This window comes from Pseudonaja textilis, chromosome 1 (assembly GCF_049901715.1).
Source record: "Pseudonaja textilis isolate UNSWEBS1 chromosome 1, rPseTex1.2, whole genome shotgun sequence".
NCBI classification, from domain to species: Eukaryota; Metazoa; Chordata; class Lepidosauria; order Squamata; family Elapidae; genus Pseudonaja; species Pseudonaja textilis.
Genome location: NC_141990.1, coordinates 166,509,148 through 166,532,389, shown reverse-complemented (window position 1 = coordinate 166,532,389; position 23,242 = coordinate 166,509,148). Strand labels below are relative to the sequence as shown.

Sequence of the window (23,242 nt, the reverse complement as noted above, 5' to 3'; positions counted from 1 at the left end):
TCCTGAATAATATCTGCATTAGACAAATATATGTAGAATTCTGTTTATTATGACATTATTTTTTGCAATATTTCACTTTCATGTTATAGCACTTTTCATGTTCTTCTTACTGACTTTGTGTTTTTCTCTATTTTTGTTATTAAAAAACAGTGAAATACATATTTTAAAAGGTTGAGTGTTTATAGAGAAGATCTTTCTGATGACCATTGTGTAATTTTGTGATATTCAACTATTTTTCCAACAGATTCCCCTTATTCTACTCCTCCAGCTAAAATGGAAGCTGTTATAATCAAGTTTTGGGATAGGAAGAGGGGTGGGTTTCAGCTAAGATAATGTTTGGTCTGACCCTTGTGGAGGAGGACACCTTTACTTTTTTTTCCACTATGTTTTATAGATCATAGTAAGTTGCCTATAGAGTCCCTTTGTGAGATAGGTGGCCGTATATGTCCTGTAAGTAAATAAATACATTCATCAATTTCACAAGTGGCCTCTCATTAATATCACTGATCATTCACAGATTTATATAGCTTCCATTATTTACTTATTTTGTTGATACTCTGTTTTAGTTTTGCTGCTATCACTTACCTACGGTCCTCAGATTTAGGGATGGGGTTGGTGCAGCGTTGGCTATTGTACTTCGCCACATATTCACATTGCTTGAAAGGGGCAGTCTTATCCTCCAGGACATGCCTGATACAGAAGGCGTAGCCATTTAATCGCCTCTGCTTACACAGTTTGGGGCTGTAGGAGCACAACGGCTTATTGTCAACCTCAGAAAAGTGTATATGTTTGCCTTCATACATCACGTGACTCTTTTTCTTGTGAACATCAGCTGAAAGAAAACACCAACAAAAACATTAAAATGTACAAGGAGAAGCTGCTGACGCATATTGATGTTAATCTATATGAACATCAGGACTTACCTAATTTTAAATCTTCTGTACCATGTTAACATTAGCAGAGAACCTCAGAGATGCCACTATCTTGGAATGATGATGAGTCAGGATGAAATAGATTGTCTAAGAAAAAACATCACAGGAAAAATATATTAAAGAATACGTTTGAGAGAGTTACACTGGTTATGGCATAAAACTTAACTGTATTCAGATGTAGGTACCTTGAAACTTGCCAAAATGTTTTGGTCTCTAATTCCCAAGACGCAATTAGCCTGGCCAATAATCAGAGAATAGTTATCTAAATCTTTACATGCAAAATATACTGCAGATAACATGAATGTCCCAAGGACAGCTTGTTTCACTGAATCCTTCCATTTAATTATCGGCAAATGTACTTGGGTTCTTAGTTCCATCTGCACCACAACTCTTAGATTCCTTGAACTTCAGCCCTTTAACCACAGATCCCCATCTTAAAGATTGCATCATATGCAAATTAGTGTACAGCATATAGATTTCCAGAAATGTTTGTTTAAATAATAACTACTTTCATTGGATAATAAATGGAACAAGGGGCAATGGATCAACTGTTTGTTAAGTACCTCTTCTTAGCGCTAAATGATTTTCATTTCCTCTTTTGGGGAATCAATATATGTATTTCTGCTTGAAATCAAATATAAAATACACAAGTATTTTATTTATTTATTTATTGAATTTATATCGCCGCCTATTTGCCCATGGTGACTCAACTAAATTTACTAGTGAATTTTGAAACACAGGGCAAAGGAGTATATCTTAACCATATATTTTACCTCTAAAAAGTTTGTTTTTTAAAAAAAAATGTGCAGCTAGTTTTTGAATAATTATGGTATTGAATAATACCATAAGTATTGAATAATACTTAGGCAGTTGTTTCAGGTGTTTGCTAACAAACGTATTTGCTTTGCACCTTAACCAGGACCTTTGATTTATGAAATAATAACATCAATAAACATATGTTAGTATATATTAGCTATTTGTTCATCTGAGCAGATAAATAAACCAGACATGGATAGTTTGGTGAGATGTATACTGTAACCACATTGTCGGATATTAACACTGAACACTCCAGCAAGAGAATAATCAGGGAAGCCATCGAGATAGAGAAACACCCCCATAACATGAATAGACGGGATGATACCTCCCGCCTACCAGACATCTGGAAGCTAGCCCTCACCAACAAATGAGTCCCAGCCAAGAAAACCAACACCAGACCCAAAACAACACGGGATACCACCGCCAATCCCCCTCATCAGATCCAGGCCCAAGCCCATCCTATAAACGAAGGACAACCACCATCCAGAAAACAGACTACGGCTGCTTCGCCAGCTGTCGCACCCCCTGACTCCAAAACCAAACAAGCTGACACATGCCAAGAACACAGACCCAGACCCCAAACTCGAAGCCAGACTAAAACCCAGAATGCTACATCACAGCCACCCGCTCAGGATATCACATCAGAAAACTCAGGAAATTACACCACAAGAACTCTAGAAGTTGCAACACAGCAAGTGACCCAGGATATCACAGCACAAGACCAAGGATACCACAGCAATAAAATCTCATAAGGTCATCACATAACCCAATACCCAAGCCGTTACTACACAGGAGGCTAATGGAAAAGAGATCAAAACACAAGACCCAGGAGATTACAACACAGGACCCAGGATACCACAACAAAAGAACTCGCAAGCCCATCACACAACCCATTACCCAAGCCGTTAAAACACGAGAGGCTGGTCTTCCAGTTTGCCAGGCTTCGGTGACAGCAGGGATTCGCGTCTCTCTGCGATCCCTGCTGTGCTAGCCGTCTTGGTGCCTCCGATCCTGACAGATCTGGAGGATAAGGCTGCCCTGTTGGGGTAGCTGAAGATAGGGGGGATCCGGAAAGGGGTTGAGGAGTATCGCAGACCCCCTCCCCAGCCGGCAATAACCCCCTTTTCTCAAGGCGGTGGAGCGGCGGTCTTAATGGCCGCCACGAAGAAGCTGGCAACTGGATTAAGAATGCGCAGGAGGAAGAAGAAGGAAGTTTTAAAATGAAAGTTTTTTCTTGGCTGAACCGGGTCTTTAAGGACATATCTAATACCTGGAAAATTACTTTTTTTTTTTTTGGACACTACAATGTTCCCAATAGAGGTTTTCAGCGGCGAAGGAAAGTATTGAAAAGGGAAAGTTACTCTCCCTCCCTTATGGAACTAACAAATGGACATGGAAAATCTGTTTTCTAATAGAAGGTAAAAACTTAAAGCCCTTTGTTACAAGTGGGAAGGGAGAGGCTTGGAAAAAAAAATTATTTTAAGACTTTGTTGGAGGAGATGCTTTGAAGATAAAGAGATTAGAAGCTAACTGTAAAAAAGATTTAAAATACAGACTGGGGTTTTTTTTCCCCTAACTGACTTTACCCCTGGAAAAGAAACTGTAAAAGGAAGAAGTTTGTGCTTTGCCTGGACTATTTGATGACTTTGGGATTTTGGGACTTTGGGGAATTGTTTTAAGTTTGGAAATATTTGATTGGCTTAATAACAAGAAGAGGATACAGAAAAAGAAGAAGAAAAAGTTTATAATGATTCTATCTCTCGATGAACTAAAAAAACAATATCTAAAAATAAGGAAAGGCGGCAAGGACGCTATGGGAGAAGCCCTCTGTTTTCTAGATATGGCGCTTGCTATGTGTCAGCAAATTAAACAACAGTTGGAAGAAGCGGAGGAAGAAGAAGCCATTTTTAATGAACTAAATGGTGTGACTAAGAAAGAAAGGAGAAAGAGAGGAGGGAAAAGGAAGGACTTAAGAAATAAAAAAAATTTATGAAAGAGAAAAATAAGATGCAAAAACAATATAATGCCAGAAAGCAAAAGGAAAGAGAAATGCAACAGAAAGGGGAAGCCAAGAAGGCAGAGGTTTGGAGAGGAGCGGGTAAAAAGCCTAGGTGGGCCAAGAAAGAAAGGGAAAAGGGGGAAAAAAGTTACAAAGGTATAAAACAAGATCGGAAAAAGAAAAAAAATTTTAGGGACAAAGGGTAATGTATGGTTTTCTTTTAAAAAAAGGGGGGATTCTACAAAGTACATATGATAGTATTGTAGCAGTTGTATTTGTATTACAAATAAATAACTAGAACTCTTTAAGATTTAATAAAAGATTAAAATATTAAGGTACAATGTTAAAATGTTTAATAATGAATGATTTTAAGTTTTAATAAAATATTAAAGGGAATGTTTAAAATATTAGTTTAAATATAGAGTTTAATGGGCCAAAGTGTTGATTATTATAGACTTATTATTGTAGTATTTGTTTTTGAAATAGTAGAATGTACTAAGCAGAATCAGATTGGGATTTAGGTGTTATTTCAAACTTCAATTTAGGGGAATGATAGAAAGGCATCATATTCTGATTAGTGATTTCAGGGGAAATTATCCTTTTTTATATTGGGAATGAGATAGATGTAAATGGAAAAATGGACAAAAGATATAAAAATATTGTTTTAAAGCAAGATGAAATATATAAAATAGAATTAAGAAGAGTGGAGAGGAGTTATATAGCAGATACAGAATGGTAAACAAGATAGGTAATGGTATATAAGAAGAGCATGAATTTAATTGAAGTCCATACAAAAAGAGGTAATCTGGAGCCAAGTTACTTTCTAAAAGAAAGTTTTATGTTTTTCTGTTTTATGTGTGTGTGTTTAATTGAGAATTAATAAAATCTCGGAGGAAGACCAGATGAGAACAACTGTAAACAAGCCAGAGGAAAATATAAATGTGATGATTGAATAGCAGATAAATTAGAAAAGAAATGTGACTGAATAAGAGTAAAGAGAAATAATGTGAAATTTGTTAAAGGGAATTTACGTGTCTACATGGAAATGGGATAAATTACAAGTATGTGATATAAAATAATGTGTTACCTGCCTTGTAAAGATTTATAATGGAAAGAGGTTTTATGTTTTCAATGTCTAATGATGTTTTGTTTTGTTTGGTTGTTTTTAAAATCAATAAAATTTGCTTAAAAAGAAAACACGAGAGGCTAATGGAAAAAAGATCACTACAAAACAAACGACCCAGAGATTACAGCACAAGATCCAGGATATCTCCACAACAAAACTCACAAGGCTATCACACAGCCCATTATACCAACATCAACTCCATCAACCAATCAAGAGGCAGCAGTGCAGCCAACCAGCCCCCACCACCAATATTAATAGAGAGACAGCAGCTCCGATCACACACTGCTTGTGTGATTGGAGCCAACCAGCCCAGCACACCATCCCCCACCACCAATATTTATAGAGAGACGGCAGCTCCGATCACACACTGCTTGCACTGGCACAGAGCCAAAAGCACCAGCCTGAGGATGGCGAGTGGGACCCCGCCGAAACGTCGCCAAGATACTCTTAATCTTACATGGGAAAAGACCCGAACACATCTAGACCTACATACCTGTACCCGTGAAAATCTACGAAAACACATACACACACACACGGGATAAACTAAAAAGAAATTATGAGAATCAAATCTGTTCTATTCAATCTCATTTTCTGATTCCAAAGTATAATTAGAAATTTCTTGCTTTAGATGAATTCTACAAGAAATTACATAATAATATAACTGAATTGGAATACAACAAGATATGCATTCTTGGAGATTTTAATGCTATTGTAGACACAGGATTGAACTATAAAACACAGAAAGTGAATTAAAAAAAATAGAAAGATATTGCTGAAATCTTTCTTTCAGATGGCTGAGGAATTGAGCATTAAAGATATATGGAGAGAACTGAACAGTAAGAATAGACAATATACATTTTACTCCAATAGACATTTATCATGGTCAAGAATAGATATGATTTGGATGTCAACTGATTTGATCTCAAACATACAAGAAGTTAATATTGAAACAAGTACTTGGATGGACCATAATCCAATATGGGTCAAATGGAAGGGTCAAAGGAAAAGATCAAGATGGACTTTGAATAATTCAATCCTGAAAGAAAAAGAATTCATTAATAACATGGGGAAAGAATTGACTCTCTTTTAAAAATAAAAATAAAAAGGAGGAAACTTCACTACAAAATGTATGGGATACTATGAAGGCCTATGCCAGAGGCATGACTATAACTTATACAAGAAGAAGGAATATTAAAAAAGACAAACACAACAGATTTTAGAAGAAGACTATAAGAAATTGGAAAAGGAATTACAATGGAACCCACAGCATAAAAATCAAATGGATATAATCAAACATAAAATGGGATTAATGGAAAAAGAAGAATTGGCAGACTTCCAGTTTGGGCTTCTTCGGCGATGGACTGAAATCCGCGATCATGCATGGTTTCAATCCGTGCTCGCCGCTGGAGTGCCCCGATCCTTTGGATTTGGGGCTGAAGCCACCACGTAGAGGTGGCGAAGAAGGGGGAGACTGCTAGCTGAGTTGAGGGGAGCCACATCTTTCCTCTTTGGCTGGTCATTACTCCCTTTCCCGAAGGCAGTTGCAGCGGTGGTCAGAAATGGCCACCTCAAAGAAGAACCCGACCGGACAAATTGAGCAGGAAGAAGACAAAAGGGAGAGCTTGACAGACCGGGCTAAGCAGAGACAACATCTAACCAAGATACCCTGGAATCAAAAGTATTAAGGGTATTATCCATAAAAGAAGATTTGCTTGAAGAGCAAGAAGAAGGGTCGGACAAAGAAGAAGCCATCTTTAATGGTCAAATAATGCAATGTGGGGTAAAATGGAAAAAAGGGGAAAAGGAGTTAAAAATTTAAGATTTGAGGAAACAATTAAAAAAAAAGAATAGTTTGAAAAATAAACACAACAGTAAGAAGAAACAGAAAAGTGAATTACAGAAGGGAGAATTAGAAAGAGGGTGGACAAAAAGGGGGGTGAGAAAAAGGGGGGAAAGATAAAAAGGAAAAGAAGTTATAAGGGACAAAAACAGGAAATAAAGAAACGGGAAATGTACAAGGATTAAAAGTATTAGCTTATTTAAAAGACACAGAGATAATGGTTAAATCAAATCAAAAGTGAGAATTCTGCAAGGGTACAAAAGATAGTGTTGCTATAGTAGAAATAGTAATGAGCTAGAAATGAAACAGGTGATTAAATTACTAGGTAAAACTGGTATTGTTATGTAATGGTATGCTTACTAATAATTAAATGTAATAACGAGAGAAAGGGAATAAAGGTAAAAGAAGCTGAAATAAGAAGAAGGAATGGAAATATTTTAATTGTTCTTAAAGACTTATAAAACACAATTGAAAAGAAATGTGAAAGATTTATTATGAAATCAATACCATTTGTTAGGGTGAATTTGAATAGAATAACTATTTTGTTTACTATTTTTATATATATTTTTCTCTATTTTTTTAGAATCTTGTGTGTATTTCTGCGGGAAAGTACCAAGTGGAATTCGGTTGATGAGAGCTATATGATATAAAATAGATATTAGAAACTGAATGTTATAATTGTATAATGTATAAATTAAAATGCTTAATGAGATTTGAAATGACAATAATTATAAGATTTAAAGGTGCCACACTCTATTTGGCAATTATAGGGGGAATCTTACTTTTTAATGCCTGGAAGGGGAGGGAATTATCTTTTTCCTCTCTCTTTTGGGATGATGATGGAAAATAATATATGAAATTGTAAACAGGACAGACAAAAGTACAAGTATAATGAATAGAAAGATATAGAAATTTAGGAAAAGAAATGTAATTGAATTAGAAAGAAATAATTATAAAAGAAGGTTAAGGAAAGTAAGGGAAGATAAAAATTATGGAGAATTTTATAAAATGGTGATAAGATATGAAACTGAATATATAAGATGGATATGTAATTGAGATTATGTCTGTTTGGAGATGTGATAACCTGGAATCATGCTGTTCCCCAAAAAAGATGTTTTATTTGTTATTACGTTTTGTAAAAACCCAATAAACCTTTTACAAAAAGAAAAAGAAGAATTGGCACAAAAAATTAGGAGAGCTAAAACAGAACTTTTTTGAAAATGCCAATAAGCCAGGCAGATGGTTAGCATACAAATTCAAAAAACAGAGAATTGAAAAGAATAGCACAATTAACCAATGAAAGCGGAACGTTATGGAAGTGAAGATAAGAAAAAATAGTGCAGAAATACTATGAGAAATTATATGAGCAAGAGACAGTTGTAGAAGGAAAAATTCAGCAATACTTGAGAGAGGCAGAATTACAAAAAATACCTGACGAAACTAAGATAATGTTATAAGAGAGAATAATGATGATGGAATTGACAGAAGCAATGAACAGGCAAAATATTGGAATAGCCCCGGGCCCAGATGGGCTACCAGCAGAATTTTACAAGACATTACAGGAACCAATTTGTACTATAATGCTTGAAGTAATGAATGAAGTATTGACAAAAAACAAAGTTCCTGATTCATGGACAGAGGCATTTGTTTTACTCATACCAAAGGAAGACACTGACGTACAACAAATTAAAAATTATAGACCAACATCCCTGTTAAATGCTGACTATAAAATATTTGCTTCAATAATAGCAGAAATACTTAAAAGATATTTGAACCACTTTATACACTCAGATCAAAAGGGATTCTTACCTAAGAGAGAAATAAAAAATAATATGAGGATAATATTGAACACATTGGAATACTATGAAGCTCATTCAGAGAAACAAATGGCATTGGTTTTTAGATGCACAGAAAGCTTTTGACAATGTTAATTGACAATTTATGCTTCCGCAATTAGAGGAGATGGGATTTGGAGATAGATTCATTAAAGCAATTGAGGTGATATACAATAGCATGAGTAATGATAAATTTTTGACAGATAATATTAATATCCAAAAAAGGAACTAGACAAGGATGTCCGCTGTTGCCACTATTATTTGTATTAACCTTGGAAGTATTGAACATAAATATTAGGAAAAATGAAGAAATAAAGGGAATGAAAATAAAAAAGGAGGAGTATAAACTACAAGCATTTGCAGATGATCTGGTTTTTATACTGGAAGAATCGTTGGAAACAAGCCCTAAGTTAACAGAAAAAATAGAGGAATGTGGAGAGGTTGCAGGACTGAAAATAAATAAGGAAAAAACTAAGATTCTAGTGAATACGAGAGAAAAACAAAATAAAATACTAATGGACAGATTAAATATCCAGATCACAAAAGGAAAGTGAAATATTTAGGGATACAAATGACAGCAAAATGTGGAACTCTTAAAGAGGATAATTATTACAGACTGAAACAACAAATAGCGACAGATTTGGAAAAATGGGAAAGCTTACAACTATCCTTAACAGGGAGACTCATGAACGTATTGCCAAAAATACTATATTTATTCCACACGATTCCAATAAAATTGAAGACAAAATATTTTGAGGACTTAAATAAAATGATGCTGAAAATTTGGCAAGGAAAGAAGACAAGAATTAAGATAAAATTGTTGCAAGACACAAGAATGAGAGGAGGTTTTGGGTTACCCAATTGGGAATTATATTATCAAGCAATAATATTGTTATGGATAAAAGAATGGATTGTATTAAAAAATGTTAGACTGTTAACATTGGAAAGTCATGATTTGCAATTGGGGTGGCATGCATTTTTATGGTATAGTAAAAGTAAGGCACATGGATATTTCTGGAGATATTATATCAGGGACGCTTTATTAATAATATGGGAGAAAATAAGGGAGTACCAGTCTGGTTATCAACAATAGAGACATTTGCATATCCAAATGTTTTTAAAATGGAATATACTATTAGATATGAGGAAATTTTAAATGAAAAGGGTGAACTCAAAACAAAGCAAGATTAGATGAACAAGGGATATATATAGATTGGTATTCATATTTGCAAATACTCATATTCATATTCAAGATATGAAAAAGATAGTAAGATGGATGGGTTTTATAAAGAACTGACTGAACTAGACAAAATCAATGTAGGCACTGGAGAGAGGATAATTAAAACATTATATGGTTATTTATTGGGAGTGAAATTAGAAGAAGAACAAGTTAAAGAAACAATGATTGCATGGGGAAATTTTTTTGGATATGGGATAGATTTCGATAAATGGCAGAAACTATGGACAAGAAATTAAATTAACAATGTCAGTGGCTTATAAAGAGAATTTGTATCAGATATTTTACAGGTGGCACTTACTGCCAGCAAGATTAGCAAAGAAGTTTAAACACAAATTGGCGAAATATTGGAAATGTCATCAGATACCTGGATCATATTACCATATGTGGTGAACATGCATTGAAGCTAAAAGATACTGGACTAGAATACACACGAGGTTGGAAAAAATGGTAAAACAACACATAGATTTAAAACCAGATATATTTTTATTGTGAATTATTTTATTGTGAATTATAAAAGAGAGACAGCATATTTTATTATTAATGTATTAACAGCAGCTAGAATTGTATTTGCACAAAATTGGAAAAATGAGAAAATTCCAACAGAGGAGGAAACGATTAAGAAAATAATGGAATGTGTGAAAATGAGATTAACAATGGCAATTAGAGAACAGGAGGAAAAAGAGTATTATAAGATTTGAGATTTATTTTATGAATGGTTAGATAGAAGAATAAGAAACTGAAATATGTGGTAATAGTAATAATATACTATAATTGATTAATCTTGAATGAGTAAGAGAATGAATTAAAATTTAGCAAGAATGAGATATGCTTCTAAAAGATAACAATTATAATGTAAATAATAATACAATAATTGAATAATATGATATAAAATGTTGCATAGAATGGTTTATAAATATAATCAAGTAAGAAATGTACAATAATATTATTATGCGCACAAGATATATTATCCAACTGACACCAGAGGTGGTATTCAGCAGGTTCTGACCAGTTCTGGAGAACCGGTAGTGAAAATTTTGAGTAGTTTGGAGAACCGGTAATGGAAATTTTGAGTAGTTCGGAATACCATCTCTGACTGTCCCTGTCTCTATCTATTCTCTGCCTCCCGAGTCCCAGTTGATTGGCTGGGTCTTCTTTTTAACCTGCACAAGAGAACGGAGCTGGAAAGCAGGTTAGTGGGGTGGGGAGGGAATGGGATTTTGCAGTATCCTTCCCCTGCCATGCCCACCAAGCCACGCCCACAGAACCGGTAGTAAAAAAAATTGAATCCCACCACCGACTGACACACTGTAAAATTGAAAGATGGTTTTATTTGTTGTCTTTATTGTTAAAATTTAAAAAAAGATGTTTCAAAAAAAGAAGAAATGTCTTGCTTCAAGGAGCTCAGTTTCTTGCCTTTTTATATACTGTACATTTCCCTGAGTGTCAATTTTGTCCATTTTATTATTTTGACTATTTTTAATTTCAATTTCTTCTACAAGTTATGGGTGAAATCTTTCTTCATGTGTTTCTTCTTTAAAGCACAGAAACACCTTCTGAAGCACTGTGTTATTTATTTACTTATTCAGTTTGTACAGTCACCCATCTCACGTAACTGACTCTTTTCCACTTGTACTGACAATTGTGCCCACTTGGTAAGGATCACTTCTTCCTTATTTCAATTAGCTACTCATCAACTAAAAGAATTGCAAAGACAATTCTTGTCCAATAGGTACAAACTTCTTTGATATAGTTAGACCAAACTTCTTCAAATAAGGGTGTTCTTATCTATGTCTTCCAGAAGCTTTTTGGGGAATGAATAAGAACTGCTTATTCAAAAATGCCAATCCATCCCCAATCTACTCCCTACTAATGACATCTCCAATATCAGATACCTCAGAAAGGACAGAGAAAAATTTTATTTTCAGTTCCTGATTCATGATTTGGTTGGTTGGGGGGAGTGGGGTTGTATGTATGTTTTATAAACTGTTAATTGTTTCTTTGGTGTTAATTTCTGCACACTGAGATGGCAGCCATATAAATCACGTAAACAATAAGTAAATAAAATGTTAAGAGGCTCCAAACTCTGCTCTCATTACCTCCCTCTTAGAAAGGCATTTTCTCAACTCTCTCATATCTCCACCATTGTTCATACAACTGCAGCAAGGGTCTTCAAACTTAGCAAGTTTAAAAGTTGTGGACTTCAACTCCCAGAATTCCTGAGCTAACATGACTGGAGTAGGAATTCTGGGAGTTGATGTCCACAAGTCTTGAGCTACAGTAGTGTGATTTTGGGTGGTGTAAATCCTTCCTTTCTGCACAAAATCCTAAGATTACAAACTTCTTTCACTTGGAAATAGATTGAGCTGTTTACATAGCTCAATACTGTTTACATAGACATCACACATCAAAAATTTATAATACTATGGGAATCTTTAGTTTTACCATTCTGCATTTATTTTATTTATACAATCAGCTCTATTTCAATACAAATTTGGCACAGGGCATCTCACAAAAGGTCCAATTACACCTATAAATACTACCTAATTCTTCCTAAAAAGTATTGCATATAAAGGATGTATAAGAATGTAAAGGATACTTTTTTCAAATCTCCTGTTCTGAATGAGAATACTCTCAGAAGGATCAAGTGTACTACAAATGTCTTCCTATTCTACTGAAAACAGCCTGTTGATTTCAAAATGTATCATTTACTATCTTTTGAAATACATATATTTCAAAACAATACATTTAACAAAATATATGAAACATAGTATACTCTCATTTTCTGACCCATATGTAAAGTTACAATTCTTATACTAAAAACTGTTACAAAATTATCTTCTGTCAGCTGTTTCTAAAATGCTCACAACTGTAGCAGAATCTTTATAATACAAATAAACAAGTAAAGAGGTGATTTGAAGATCCTTTTGAAAAAGGATTATTTTTAGAGGTTATCTTTCCTATAAAACCAGAGCCCTTTTTTCAATTGTGATTTATACTTTTTTAAAAAATAGAATTACACATTAAACTGTACTTTTAGGCCTCCAAAGACCAATTGTGCCACAACATTGATACAGGTGAGCAACTTTTTAGAATTTAGGGCAAATTAAAGGAATTGTATGGCTGTGGTGCTTTATAAAAAAAAATAGCAAAAAAAATTGTCTCTGAAGAATTCGGGTCTTGTGGGAGGGTTACAAAATAATGACTGGGATCTGGTTCTGGTCTGAGGTCTGCAGGCTGCCCACCCCCAGGACAAATCTATGAAGCATGCCATTATTCTTGATTTAATGTTGCAGTATTCCTTGTGGGGTTATTATTAATATTACTTTTTTGCTATTTTTAACTTTGTTTTTTCATTAACTATTTCAAGCTGCTCAGAACCTTCAGAAATGGAATGGCACATAAACAAACAAACAAACAAACTTTAGTGTGCAGAGACTACCCAGAAATTCAGAATCAATCTGTCTGAGCCAAGTTCTGCAATTCCAAAAGTAAGTTGAGAAGGATCAAAGCCTATATCCAGATTCAGAAAAACAGACCTTCACCCTTTAGCAGAAAACTTCAGTGGTTATAAACATTTATCCTTGTTAAGGCAAGAGGTCACACTAGAATAAAATTTCCAAATGAAAAGTTGTAAGAAAAAAATTAAGATTTTACATAATTTGGTGCATAGATCTTTGAGTGATATTCTTCTAAAATAAGTTTAATAAGCAACCTGAAAGTGTAAATACTGAGCTTTAATTTATTTTGGTGAAGCTGTCATAGCATTTGAAGTGCCACAAAACTCCAGAAGAACAAACTAAGACCAGAGCCTTGTTAAGGCTGACAGCTTGATAGGATCTCAGGATGTTGCTCTGAATTACCTCATTTTGGCTCTGAATCTGGAAAGTGGTTGAATCTACCGTTTGCCACCTTCACAAATATCAATTTTTCTAGGACATTTATTTGAATACAATTAGTACAACTATCAGAGTAACAGGTCACATGTAATTGGGTTGCTTATAAGCTAACAATTAAGATATAGTAAAATCCAGTCCAGTTTTCCCACTGGAAAGACAATGTTTCTGTTAGCACTATAAAGTTGTTGCTTTTTTAAGGTAATATGAAGAATACAAGAAGTAAGAAAATGTTTTAGCTTTTCCTTATATAATATTAGATTTTATCATACGACAAGAAATGCTACAATATGTTTCTGGCAACTTGCTTCTAACCATATTTACTAAGAATCAAGTTTCACTGAAATCAATAATCCTCACTAATAAATACGCATAGGATGGCAACCAGACATTTTACATCAATAAAGTTACAGTACAAAGATAAGTCTTATTATACATCTCACATCACAAAGATTAATATTAAAAATCACATAGTGTCAATGATTATTAATTTAATGACTATTAATTTAATGAAGATTTTTATCATATCATTACCATGTACCTCTACATAGCAGTTATCTCCTATATAAAAGTTTTCTTTGTATAATCTATAACAAGAGCTCATACATATAAATTGGAAATTGCTTTTCTTTCATTTTTGGGCACATAGGAGAGAGTTTCAAAAACATCTATTAAGACAATACTGTAATTAAAACTCTCTCTTCTACATAGATATTAAATCACTTAAATTGATTTTATATGCAAGTTTGCAACTCAACCCCAGGTAAGTTTACTCAGAAGGATGTTTAATGTGGTTCACTCCCAGTCTTGGATGTGCAGCTAGAATAGGTTCCACTGAAACTTGTACAAGTTATTTTCACATGAATTTAGGATCAGAATGAAAATGATTCATATCGTCTTGCTCTTAATACTAACACCCACATATCAGAAAGATGTTAATTTAGTCCAGGCAAGATTTTTTTTCCCACTTTCATCTAGAATTCTATATTTGAACATTGCAAGGTATTAAAAAAATAAAATACAGAATCTAGACTGGCACAATTCCATATTTCTAAAAATGATAGTTTTAGTACCAAAATATTTAGACTCCACCCACATAAGGAAGGATATGATAGATTTTTTCTCCATGTTATCAGAATTATGTTTTATCAATGAAACATATTCCTTCTTCTAAAATTGTCCTATTAATGAAAAAAGCATTTTGTCTTAAAATTCTTGTACTGCAATTTTAATGCATGGATTTCTGGACTTTAGGAGAATAATAATCTACCAACTCAGACTACCCGCCCCCGCCATCCTTCATCCACATATGCCAAGTGCAGGACCAGTCACAATCATGAAATAAATGCATTATTATTTCTGAGCCATGAAGTTCTTATTATGAGTAGATGTTTGATAAAAAAAAAATTCTCCTGATACAGGCAGATGTTGAAGTTAAATACAAGCACCTACATGGGAATATTAAATCATATTCACCTGAGGTCACAAATATATAAATAATGAAAGTGTTCATAATTGATCTTAATTCTCTTGTAATCAGATGGATTAGCAGAGCAATATAATAGAAAACTCCATTTAAGAAAAAAATCTAGGTTTTAGTTAATGAACTTTATTTAACAATTTTGTATTAGGACAGAGTCCTGACAATGCTACTAGGATTATACTTAGCATTGTTACATGGTTGCCTTGTTTCAAGGAACTGCTCAATTGCAATTACATGAGTTGCTAAATCTGGGTTACATTCTGAGCATTTTCAGTTTTGTGAATCTAATAACTTCATCTAAATATGATTCTAAATATCTTTCCATACAGGTCACTGGTACATCTGCATGATTACATACCATTCTCACAATTGAGCAGGGAAGCCAATTAATTCCTGGCTCTGATGCCAATACCGTCTTGCAATTGTAGTGCTGAAGCCTGGTAGCAGGGAAAACCTCTTGCTTCATCCCACTCTATACTGAGCTATTCCCCTCTGCCATCTCCCTATGCCACCTTATGAGCCTCACACTACAACAGAAGAGTTTTCTTTGCAACTGACCTTTAGGTGGTCTGAGAAATTAGTTAAAGTGCAGCAAAAACTGAATATGGGGTTAAGGTGCTAGCTGAGGCCAGTTTTTGCATCCCCTTATTGATCAGCTACACACATTGCTACTCATTCCACATGGAGGCTGAGAATAGAATTGCAACAGTATAAAATGATGAGGGTCAGAGGAATAAGACAGTTGTTTTATTCAATGCATTTTCTTGAATTTGGAACAAAATTATGAACATATTCACTACAAAGTAGAAATGGGGAAAACTGATAATACATACAGTAATAAATTCTGTAATATTCTGTAATAAATACTAAATATTACAATATTTAAGCTTAAGTAATAGAACAGGTTGAAAGACTGTTAAGTCCTTGAACCAGAAATCTTTTCTGAAAAGAACATGTCAGTCATCATAAATGACCAAAAATTGTAACAAAATAATACTTCTTGTCAGTTAAAAGTGTTGCTTTAAATAAACTTAATTTTAGGAAAGTATAGATTAGATCTTGACTTCAGCTCACTTTTCTGCAGTTCAAGAATTTTTAATAAAATCCTCTCATCATGAAATAGGTTCAAAAGATCTAAGCTACAATTACAGTCTACTATTTTAAGGTGTGACAAAATTGCTATTCTATTTTATAAAAAAATACTTTAAATGTTGGCATCCCATGCTGAGATGCAACTCTGTACATGTTTAATAAAAGAAAATTTATATGAGTGGTTTGCAATTGAATTTAGATTTCTGCCAGAAAAGAAATACGCTACATTCATCTAGGAATCATGCAAATTTGGCCATGATATATTAATAAACTGTAAGCACTTGCTTAATAAATTATCTTTTTCAACAAAAAGCAGATTCAGATGCAACTCAGTTTCAGAAATTGATTCATATATGGTTTGAAAAGCTACAATTTGAGAAACAGAAGCCCAAAGTTCTCTTGGACTGACAGAGTTGTATCAATAATTATTTGCATCTTCACCAAGACCTCGCCTAAATTAGTTTAGATTAGATGGACTAATTTAAGGAACTTTTCCTAAAACTGGTCCAGAAACATGGTAATTATTTCTATGAGAATTTTCTGTGAAAGTCCTGTGAATTTTGTCTAGGTAACCTCTCTCAACTATCCAGACTCAATGGCAGATTCACTTTTGAAACTAATCTGAATGATCAGTTCTTCCAACTTTCTCGAGCGTCTGGCCCCAACCCCCACCCCCACCCCAAAACACCGGCCAAACAACTAATTCAACAATCCTTTCCACACGTGCCTCATGGAAGAAATTTTGGACCCAGTGCTTTGGCATAACAGTTATTGGCGGACCCTCTTAAGACCAGAGACAGATCATGAGCTGCCCTACAACTCATTCACAAAACTAGGTGCCTTCAATGAACACGGGACTCTGCGTGACAGCAACTACGAATTTCCGAAATGGGAATATCCGAGTAATCCTGCACAGAATCCCAAGTGTAGGAAGCTGGGTGGGCAGCAGCCCTGTCCACCCGCTCCCCACCCAGGCTCCAATGTCCTAAAACAAACACTCCAAGAGTATTTCTGGAGGGGACCTTGCAACAACCATGCAGCAAAATTCCCTTCCTCCCGTTTTCCAGGACCTTAAATTGATTCACGGGTGCTGGTGGAATTTCGGAAAGTTTCCAAGAGCCGAAGTTTAAATGAGAATTAACCTTAAGACTTTCTAAGGAGAGGCGACGGAGTGGGCTATAGGGCGTGGAGAAGGCGGAGAAGACCCCTCTGCAATTTAGCAAGGGACGCAGAGTATTCCTACACTTATTTCCAAATGAGGTTGAATTTAAAACTCGGGAGGAAAAGGATCGTGGATTTCGAAGAATATCGAAGGCTGCGATGCCTCAAATTAAACTTTAAAGGCCGGCGGCGGGGGCCCAAGAAGACGCGCTCCCCGAACCTTGCCGGGGCTCACCCACCCGCGGTAGAAACAGGACGCGGGAGACACGGCCAAAATAGTGTCCATCGTGATATTTTATCTCAATAATCACCGGCGAAATCCCCTTCCTCGCCTTCCTTGCCCCGGGGTCTCCGCTGCCGCCCCCCACCCGCACGGCCCGTCCGTCCGTCAACGGCCAGCTCAGGGCCTTAGCCGGCACTCCCGGGCTTAAGCGCCACCCCGAACCCCAAAGCAACGTGGAGTCAGGAGGATTTCGACTGAACCCGCATTAATCTTGGCTATTTTGGCCCGCCGGACGCCGGAGCTGGACCCTGCGGGGGCGGGGAACTCACAGGCCTGCCCTGGGTCCAGCACCCACGATCCCCGTAAGACGGCCCGACCCAGAGCCTCTTCCCCACCATTTCGAGTGAGAGGCCACCTCGCCCCCCCTTTTTCCTTTCGCGGCACCCCGCGGCTTCCAAAATCCCACCAGTCCCCCTCGAGGCCTAGAGCGCCCCTTCGAATCCCCGGCCTCGCGTATCCCGCTCGGCCGCCCGCCCTGCGGACGGAGCGCCGCCTGCTGCTCTACGTGAGCCCGAGGATGGAGGCCGGGCCTGGCTTACCTTTCCAGCTGCTTTTTTTTCTCTCCTCTCTCCTCTCCCCCCTTTCCCTCTGTTGGGCTGACAGACCAGAGTTTCCTCCCCAGCAGAGGGACCGGGGAATGGGCTCGGAGCTGCTTCAGCGCTGAGGAGCTGCTGCTGTTGCTGCCCCCCTGGCTCTGAGGAGAAAGATTCCTGCTTTTAGAAAAGACGAAAGCTTTGAACGGGAGCTCTTTATTATTTTAAAACTACAAAGTGCTCAGAGGGTAGGTGATTATTAAGGGGAATCCCTGAATATATTCTCCAGCAAAGAAGGCAGGGCTGTTGGGGCTGCTCAAGAAGAGAGCTGAGCAGCCTCCTACAGCACCACTACAGGCACTGAGAGGACATAACACCAGAGAGCGGCTTCTCTGCCCTCCAAAACAACAACTTTCCTACCATCTTGGAGGTAGTATAGAGAGAAAGAAGGTGGAGGAGGAAGAAGAGGAAAAAGGGAGAAAAGTACAGCGCGTTTTTATGAAGTGTGATGTATCAAAAATACTTTTTTTAGAGAGATACAGGGCGGGAGGGTATGATTTGTGGAACAATTTTCATTTGAAGCTGAAATGCAACTTAGAATGAAATAATTTCATTCTAAAATTCTCAAGTTTTTGTTCATGTATTATTTTAAAATAAAAACAGGGCTATGTGTGATTTTTTTTCTGCGATGAAGTCGAATGTGTGAGTAAAAACTATGTGAGATATAATTCTGAAAATTTGAAATCTTATGGAATGATTAATGTATAACAAAGCTAAAATTGATATTGGATGATTTTGACAAAACGATCTTTTTTGCTCAAGGTAAGCTAAAGGAATTAAACTTTTGGTGAAAAAATAGGTTTTTAGGAAACCAAGGATTAAAAAAATAAAATATTAGTAAATGCAATATATATGTTTTTCCCAGGTTATTGCATTTCTAAGTAGTGTAAGGGGTAAATCAAATTGATTCTAAAAACTTCTAAGGATGGAGTTGGACATTTAATAGACTGTTTATCAGAATGTTAACCCTTGTATAAATTTCTTTATTTGGATTGTGTTTTGACTGAAGTACAAAATTGGGTGTTTTTCATAGTTGAGAAAGTTATTACCTTTCTATTTTTGAGAGGAAAAAACTTGACCCAATAGGAGGTTGGCTCTGTAATAATTGATGAATTTGTAAAAGATACTGTAAAGGCTAAATTGAACAAGGAAACAGAAAATTTATAATCTTATATAATATGAAATACCTAGAAAATGGCTCATTGAATTTTACATTAATTGTATAGTTAAAAATTCTATTATCTTCCTAACGTTTAACTAAATGTATGTTTTAACTTATGTTAGATCAGTCCTGAATTAATGTTTCAGAATGTCTCGGTTTCTTTGATTTGGGCCCTGCAATCATAATCTATAATTAATTTCTGTTAATTTCTATGAACCATTGTGCATGTACTTTACATGTATTTTCAGATTGCTACTCTATACATAGCAGAGTGAATCTAGTATTAAATATTTTTTCCGAACTGTTTGCAATGTTATCTGCTTATCTTGGCAATACCTTCAGTACTGGATATTTAGCAGCAGTTTGTTGCCTTCCTTGATAGTGTGCTATCTTTGATCTTTAGAAGTGCCAGTCTACTTCCTAAGTAAATAACTTAGAATTGCAGAATGGCCAGATTGAAGCTAAATTGGACCATTCTGGTTATCTTTGTATTATACATAATTGAAGCATTTTACAGGAGGGAACCTAGAATCTGTAAATTTATATTTTTTCTATTACAATTTATTATATTCTACATTTAACTGAACTTTCAATGTGTTGTTTATTCTCTTTCATTTAAAAATTTGCCAACCTTACCATGTTAGATAACTGGATGCTTTTCACCATTGTTAAGCTACTATGGTTTAACAATGGACAAAATAAAGGACAGTGCCTGTACTGTATAGTATAGGTACAGGTACTGTATAAAGTAATGCATAGCCTGTCATCTATATAATGATATTTTGTCAAAAAATGCTAAAATTAGCTGATGTCTCAGTGATTACTACACAAGAATGCAGGTTTTCCATGTGACCTCATATAAAGCCTCTCTATATTTTAATTTGGCAAAGCTAGCTTGTAGTTGAGAGAGGGTCAGTTTTTGCTTGGCCAAGAAAAAGGAAAACTTATTTGGACAAAAGGAGAGTATAGTCTGCTTCAGGTCCAAGATTTGGGTTGGTTATATTCTGAGAGAATAAAACTCAAAAAAAGTGGATTATATTCTCAGAAAACTCTTAGATCAGTGGTGGCTAACCTTTTTGGGCTCTTGTGCTGATAATCGCGCACTCTTGACTGCTCGTGCTCGCGTGCCATCGCTCAGAAGGCAATGCGCACAGCCCCCCATGCCTCCGCATACACGTGCAACCCGCATGACCCGCACAGCACGCGTCTGTGCATGCGGTGTGACCCGCGCTGCATGCTTCTGCGCATGTGCACATAACCCCCTGTGCATTGCACACTTCTGTGCATATGTTAAGTGTCTCCTGCGCGCCACAATACCCCCACGCGTGTGTGCCAGATACCCAACAATCAGGTGCGCAGTGCGCGCGCGCATACGCAGTAGACCATTTCTGGGCGAGTGCTCGCGTGCCGGCAGGAATGACACTTCTGGCATGCTTGCCATAGGTTCGCAGCACGGCTCTAGATTATCTTTCTTTTACTCCACGGTCATAAGAATGGATGCTGTAGCAGCCCATACTAACTTCTACCTGCTGTTCAATTTGGTCAATTTGTTTAAATGTTTCTTTAAACATTAAAACAAATCCATAGAAGCAATTGCAGAAGGTCTAGCACAGGTTTTAGCACCTTGATTGACAAGCACAAACCCAACAGTTGTTGGTCTTTTCTGAGTTTGTGAGCAAAAAGAAAATCATGCAGCTTCATCAATCTTGTATGAATACCATTAACATAATAGCAAAGTCTAAAATATTTGCAAAATGCAGAACTGTTCTCAATTGTTAAGGTCTAGAAACCTACAATGTTTGTATTAAATGCATCTGAAAATTCAGCATGAAGAACCCAATAGCACTTATACATAAAACTCAACATATCAATCTACTCAATAATGGAGTCTATTGAAAATGTACCTAAACTTTACTTGATTTCAACCTATCATGGCAAAGAATCTTTGGGGACAGGGAAGAGCAATTCTTATTTAATTAGTCAGTTTCAAAGAATCATACACTTCTTTCTAGGATGTTTGCTCTTTAGAGAATTCCCCACATGTAAATAGCATGGGCTATAGCTTATAGAGCATACGATATATGTGGATGGAGTTGGCAACAGCTACCTGTTTGACAGGATGGAAGGCTATGGAGGATGTGCAAAATCCCATTTAATTGAGATTGTATAAAGAGCACGATGGGAAACTATGATGCAGCAACTAGAAGTTTTACTCTGATACACTCAAGTGACCATGTCACTAGAAAATCCAATGTTCATCATTCAGATAATACAGGCTGTATCATTAAGATAAACAGTGCTCTGGGTCACTATCTAACGTGTATAATTCAGGTGGCATATTCTTTCCAGTATGACTCACTCAGGGAAAAGAGACTGAATATGATCCAGCTGATGAGAGTTGCTCATCAGCCATTTGTGAGTGATGGCCCAATATTGGTTATAGCTAAATGTATTCTGATATTTATAGAAATGATTTTAGCTATGAGCTTCCAGTTTGAAAGATAGAGGATGAATGTATTAGCTTTTAAATCAAAACAGGCACATTTTCAGCTTCTTTGGTATGTATCACAATAAAAATTGGTTTTAAAAAGACTCCAAATGGCTTTTCAACATGGCATAAAATGTTTTACCTTTTTAAAGATAAGGCACTCAATTTTTGAAAATACCATAGAAACAGTCATCAAGAAACATCCTGATTTTAACTTTTGTATTTAAATCAGGACAACCAGTTTGGTGTAGTGGGGCTACAAATTGGCCGACTGTAAATTTTAGTCCAGCCTTGGGCATGAAGTTGACTGAGTGACCTTGGGCTAGTCACTTTCTCTTTTAGCCTTAGGAAGGAAGCAATGGCAAACTCTTCTGAAGAAATCTGGCCCAGAAAACTGCAGGGACTTGTTCAGGTGGTCTCTGAGAATTGGATATGATTGAACAGAAGGACAAAAAAAGTCAAAAGGAAAAAAATGGTTAAAATTCCACATTTGTATATATGTTTAAATATACAGATTTTTATTTTTATTGTATACATATACAATATACTAAATATACTTTATAATTATATGTTTCATATTTTTCTTACTATATATTTGCTATGTTAAATTTCAATTGAATAGAAAAAGAAAAGTCTTGGAACCTATAATTGTAAAGTTTAGGTCAATCGTATATTTTATTGATATCACCCAATATGGACATCTCAGTAAAAGCTTTTGTTTAGTTAATCACTTTAAAATGTAAATTATGTAATTTACAAATTGTGTATTGTGAAAGGTTGAATATTTGTTGCTGGAAACTTTTCATTCTTTTTTATCTTGTTGACAAGCTTCTCCCCCCGGCCCCCCGTTTTTTTTTTTTGGTGGCACCTAGCAATTATTTTCAAAATCAAGTAGGCAGTCCTGGAGTGAGTTTAGATTTATTCCAAATGCCATCAGTACTACATTATTTTAGTTCCTGGATTTTGAGTAGATTCTTGATTCAGAAGGAACGTCCATGTTTTCCACTAGTAGATTTTAAGAAAGAATATTCAAACCAATCAATACAGGTAGTCCTCGACTTACAACCACAATTGATCCCAAAATTTATGTTGCTAACTGAGACATTTAAGTGAGTTTTACCAACTTTATAAATTTTCTTGCCAGAAAAGTAGGTAAGTGAATCATTGTACTTGTTAAGCTGGTAACCCAGTTGTTAAGTGAATCTGGCTTCCCCATTGACTTTACATGGGTTGAGGACTAAATCAAATTGTTCACCCTGCATGAACCTATATTACAGGTTGACCATAATTTTGACCATA

The 23,242-nt window shown here is 35.8% G+C and overlaps 1 protein-coding gene across 1 annotated transcript in view; it reads right to left on the bottom strand.

The window, feature by feature from the left end:
* Positions 1-18,567, bottom strand: part of INO80D (INO80 complex subunit D) — a 50,473-nt gene extending 31,906 nt beyond the window's left edge. Inside the window, exons 1-3 of the mRNA XM_026707844.2 lie at positions 18,240-18,567; positions 924-1,019; positions 586-832 (exon numbers count right to left, since the gene is read on the bottom strand). Of these exons, the coding sequence (XP_026563629.1) occupies positions 586-803 (218 nt within the window). The 5' untranslated portion in view covers positions 804-832; positions 924-1,019; positions 18,240-18,567. The remainder of the gene's footprint in view (positions 1-585; positions 833-923; positions 1,020-18,239) is intronic.
* Between the last annotated feature and the right edge of the window lie 4,675 nt (positions 18,568-23,242).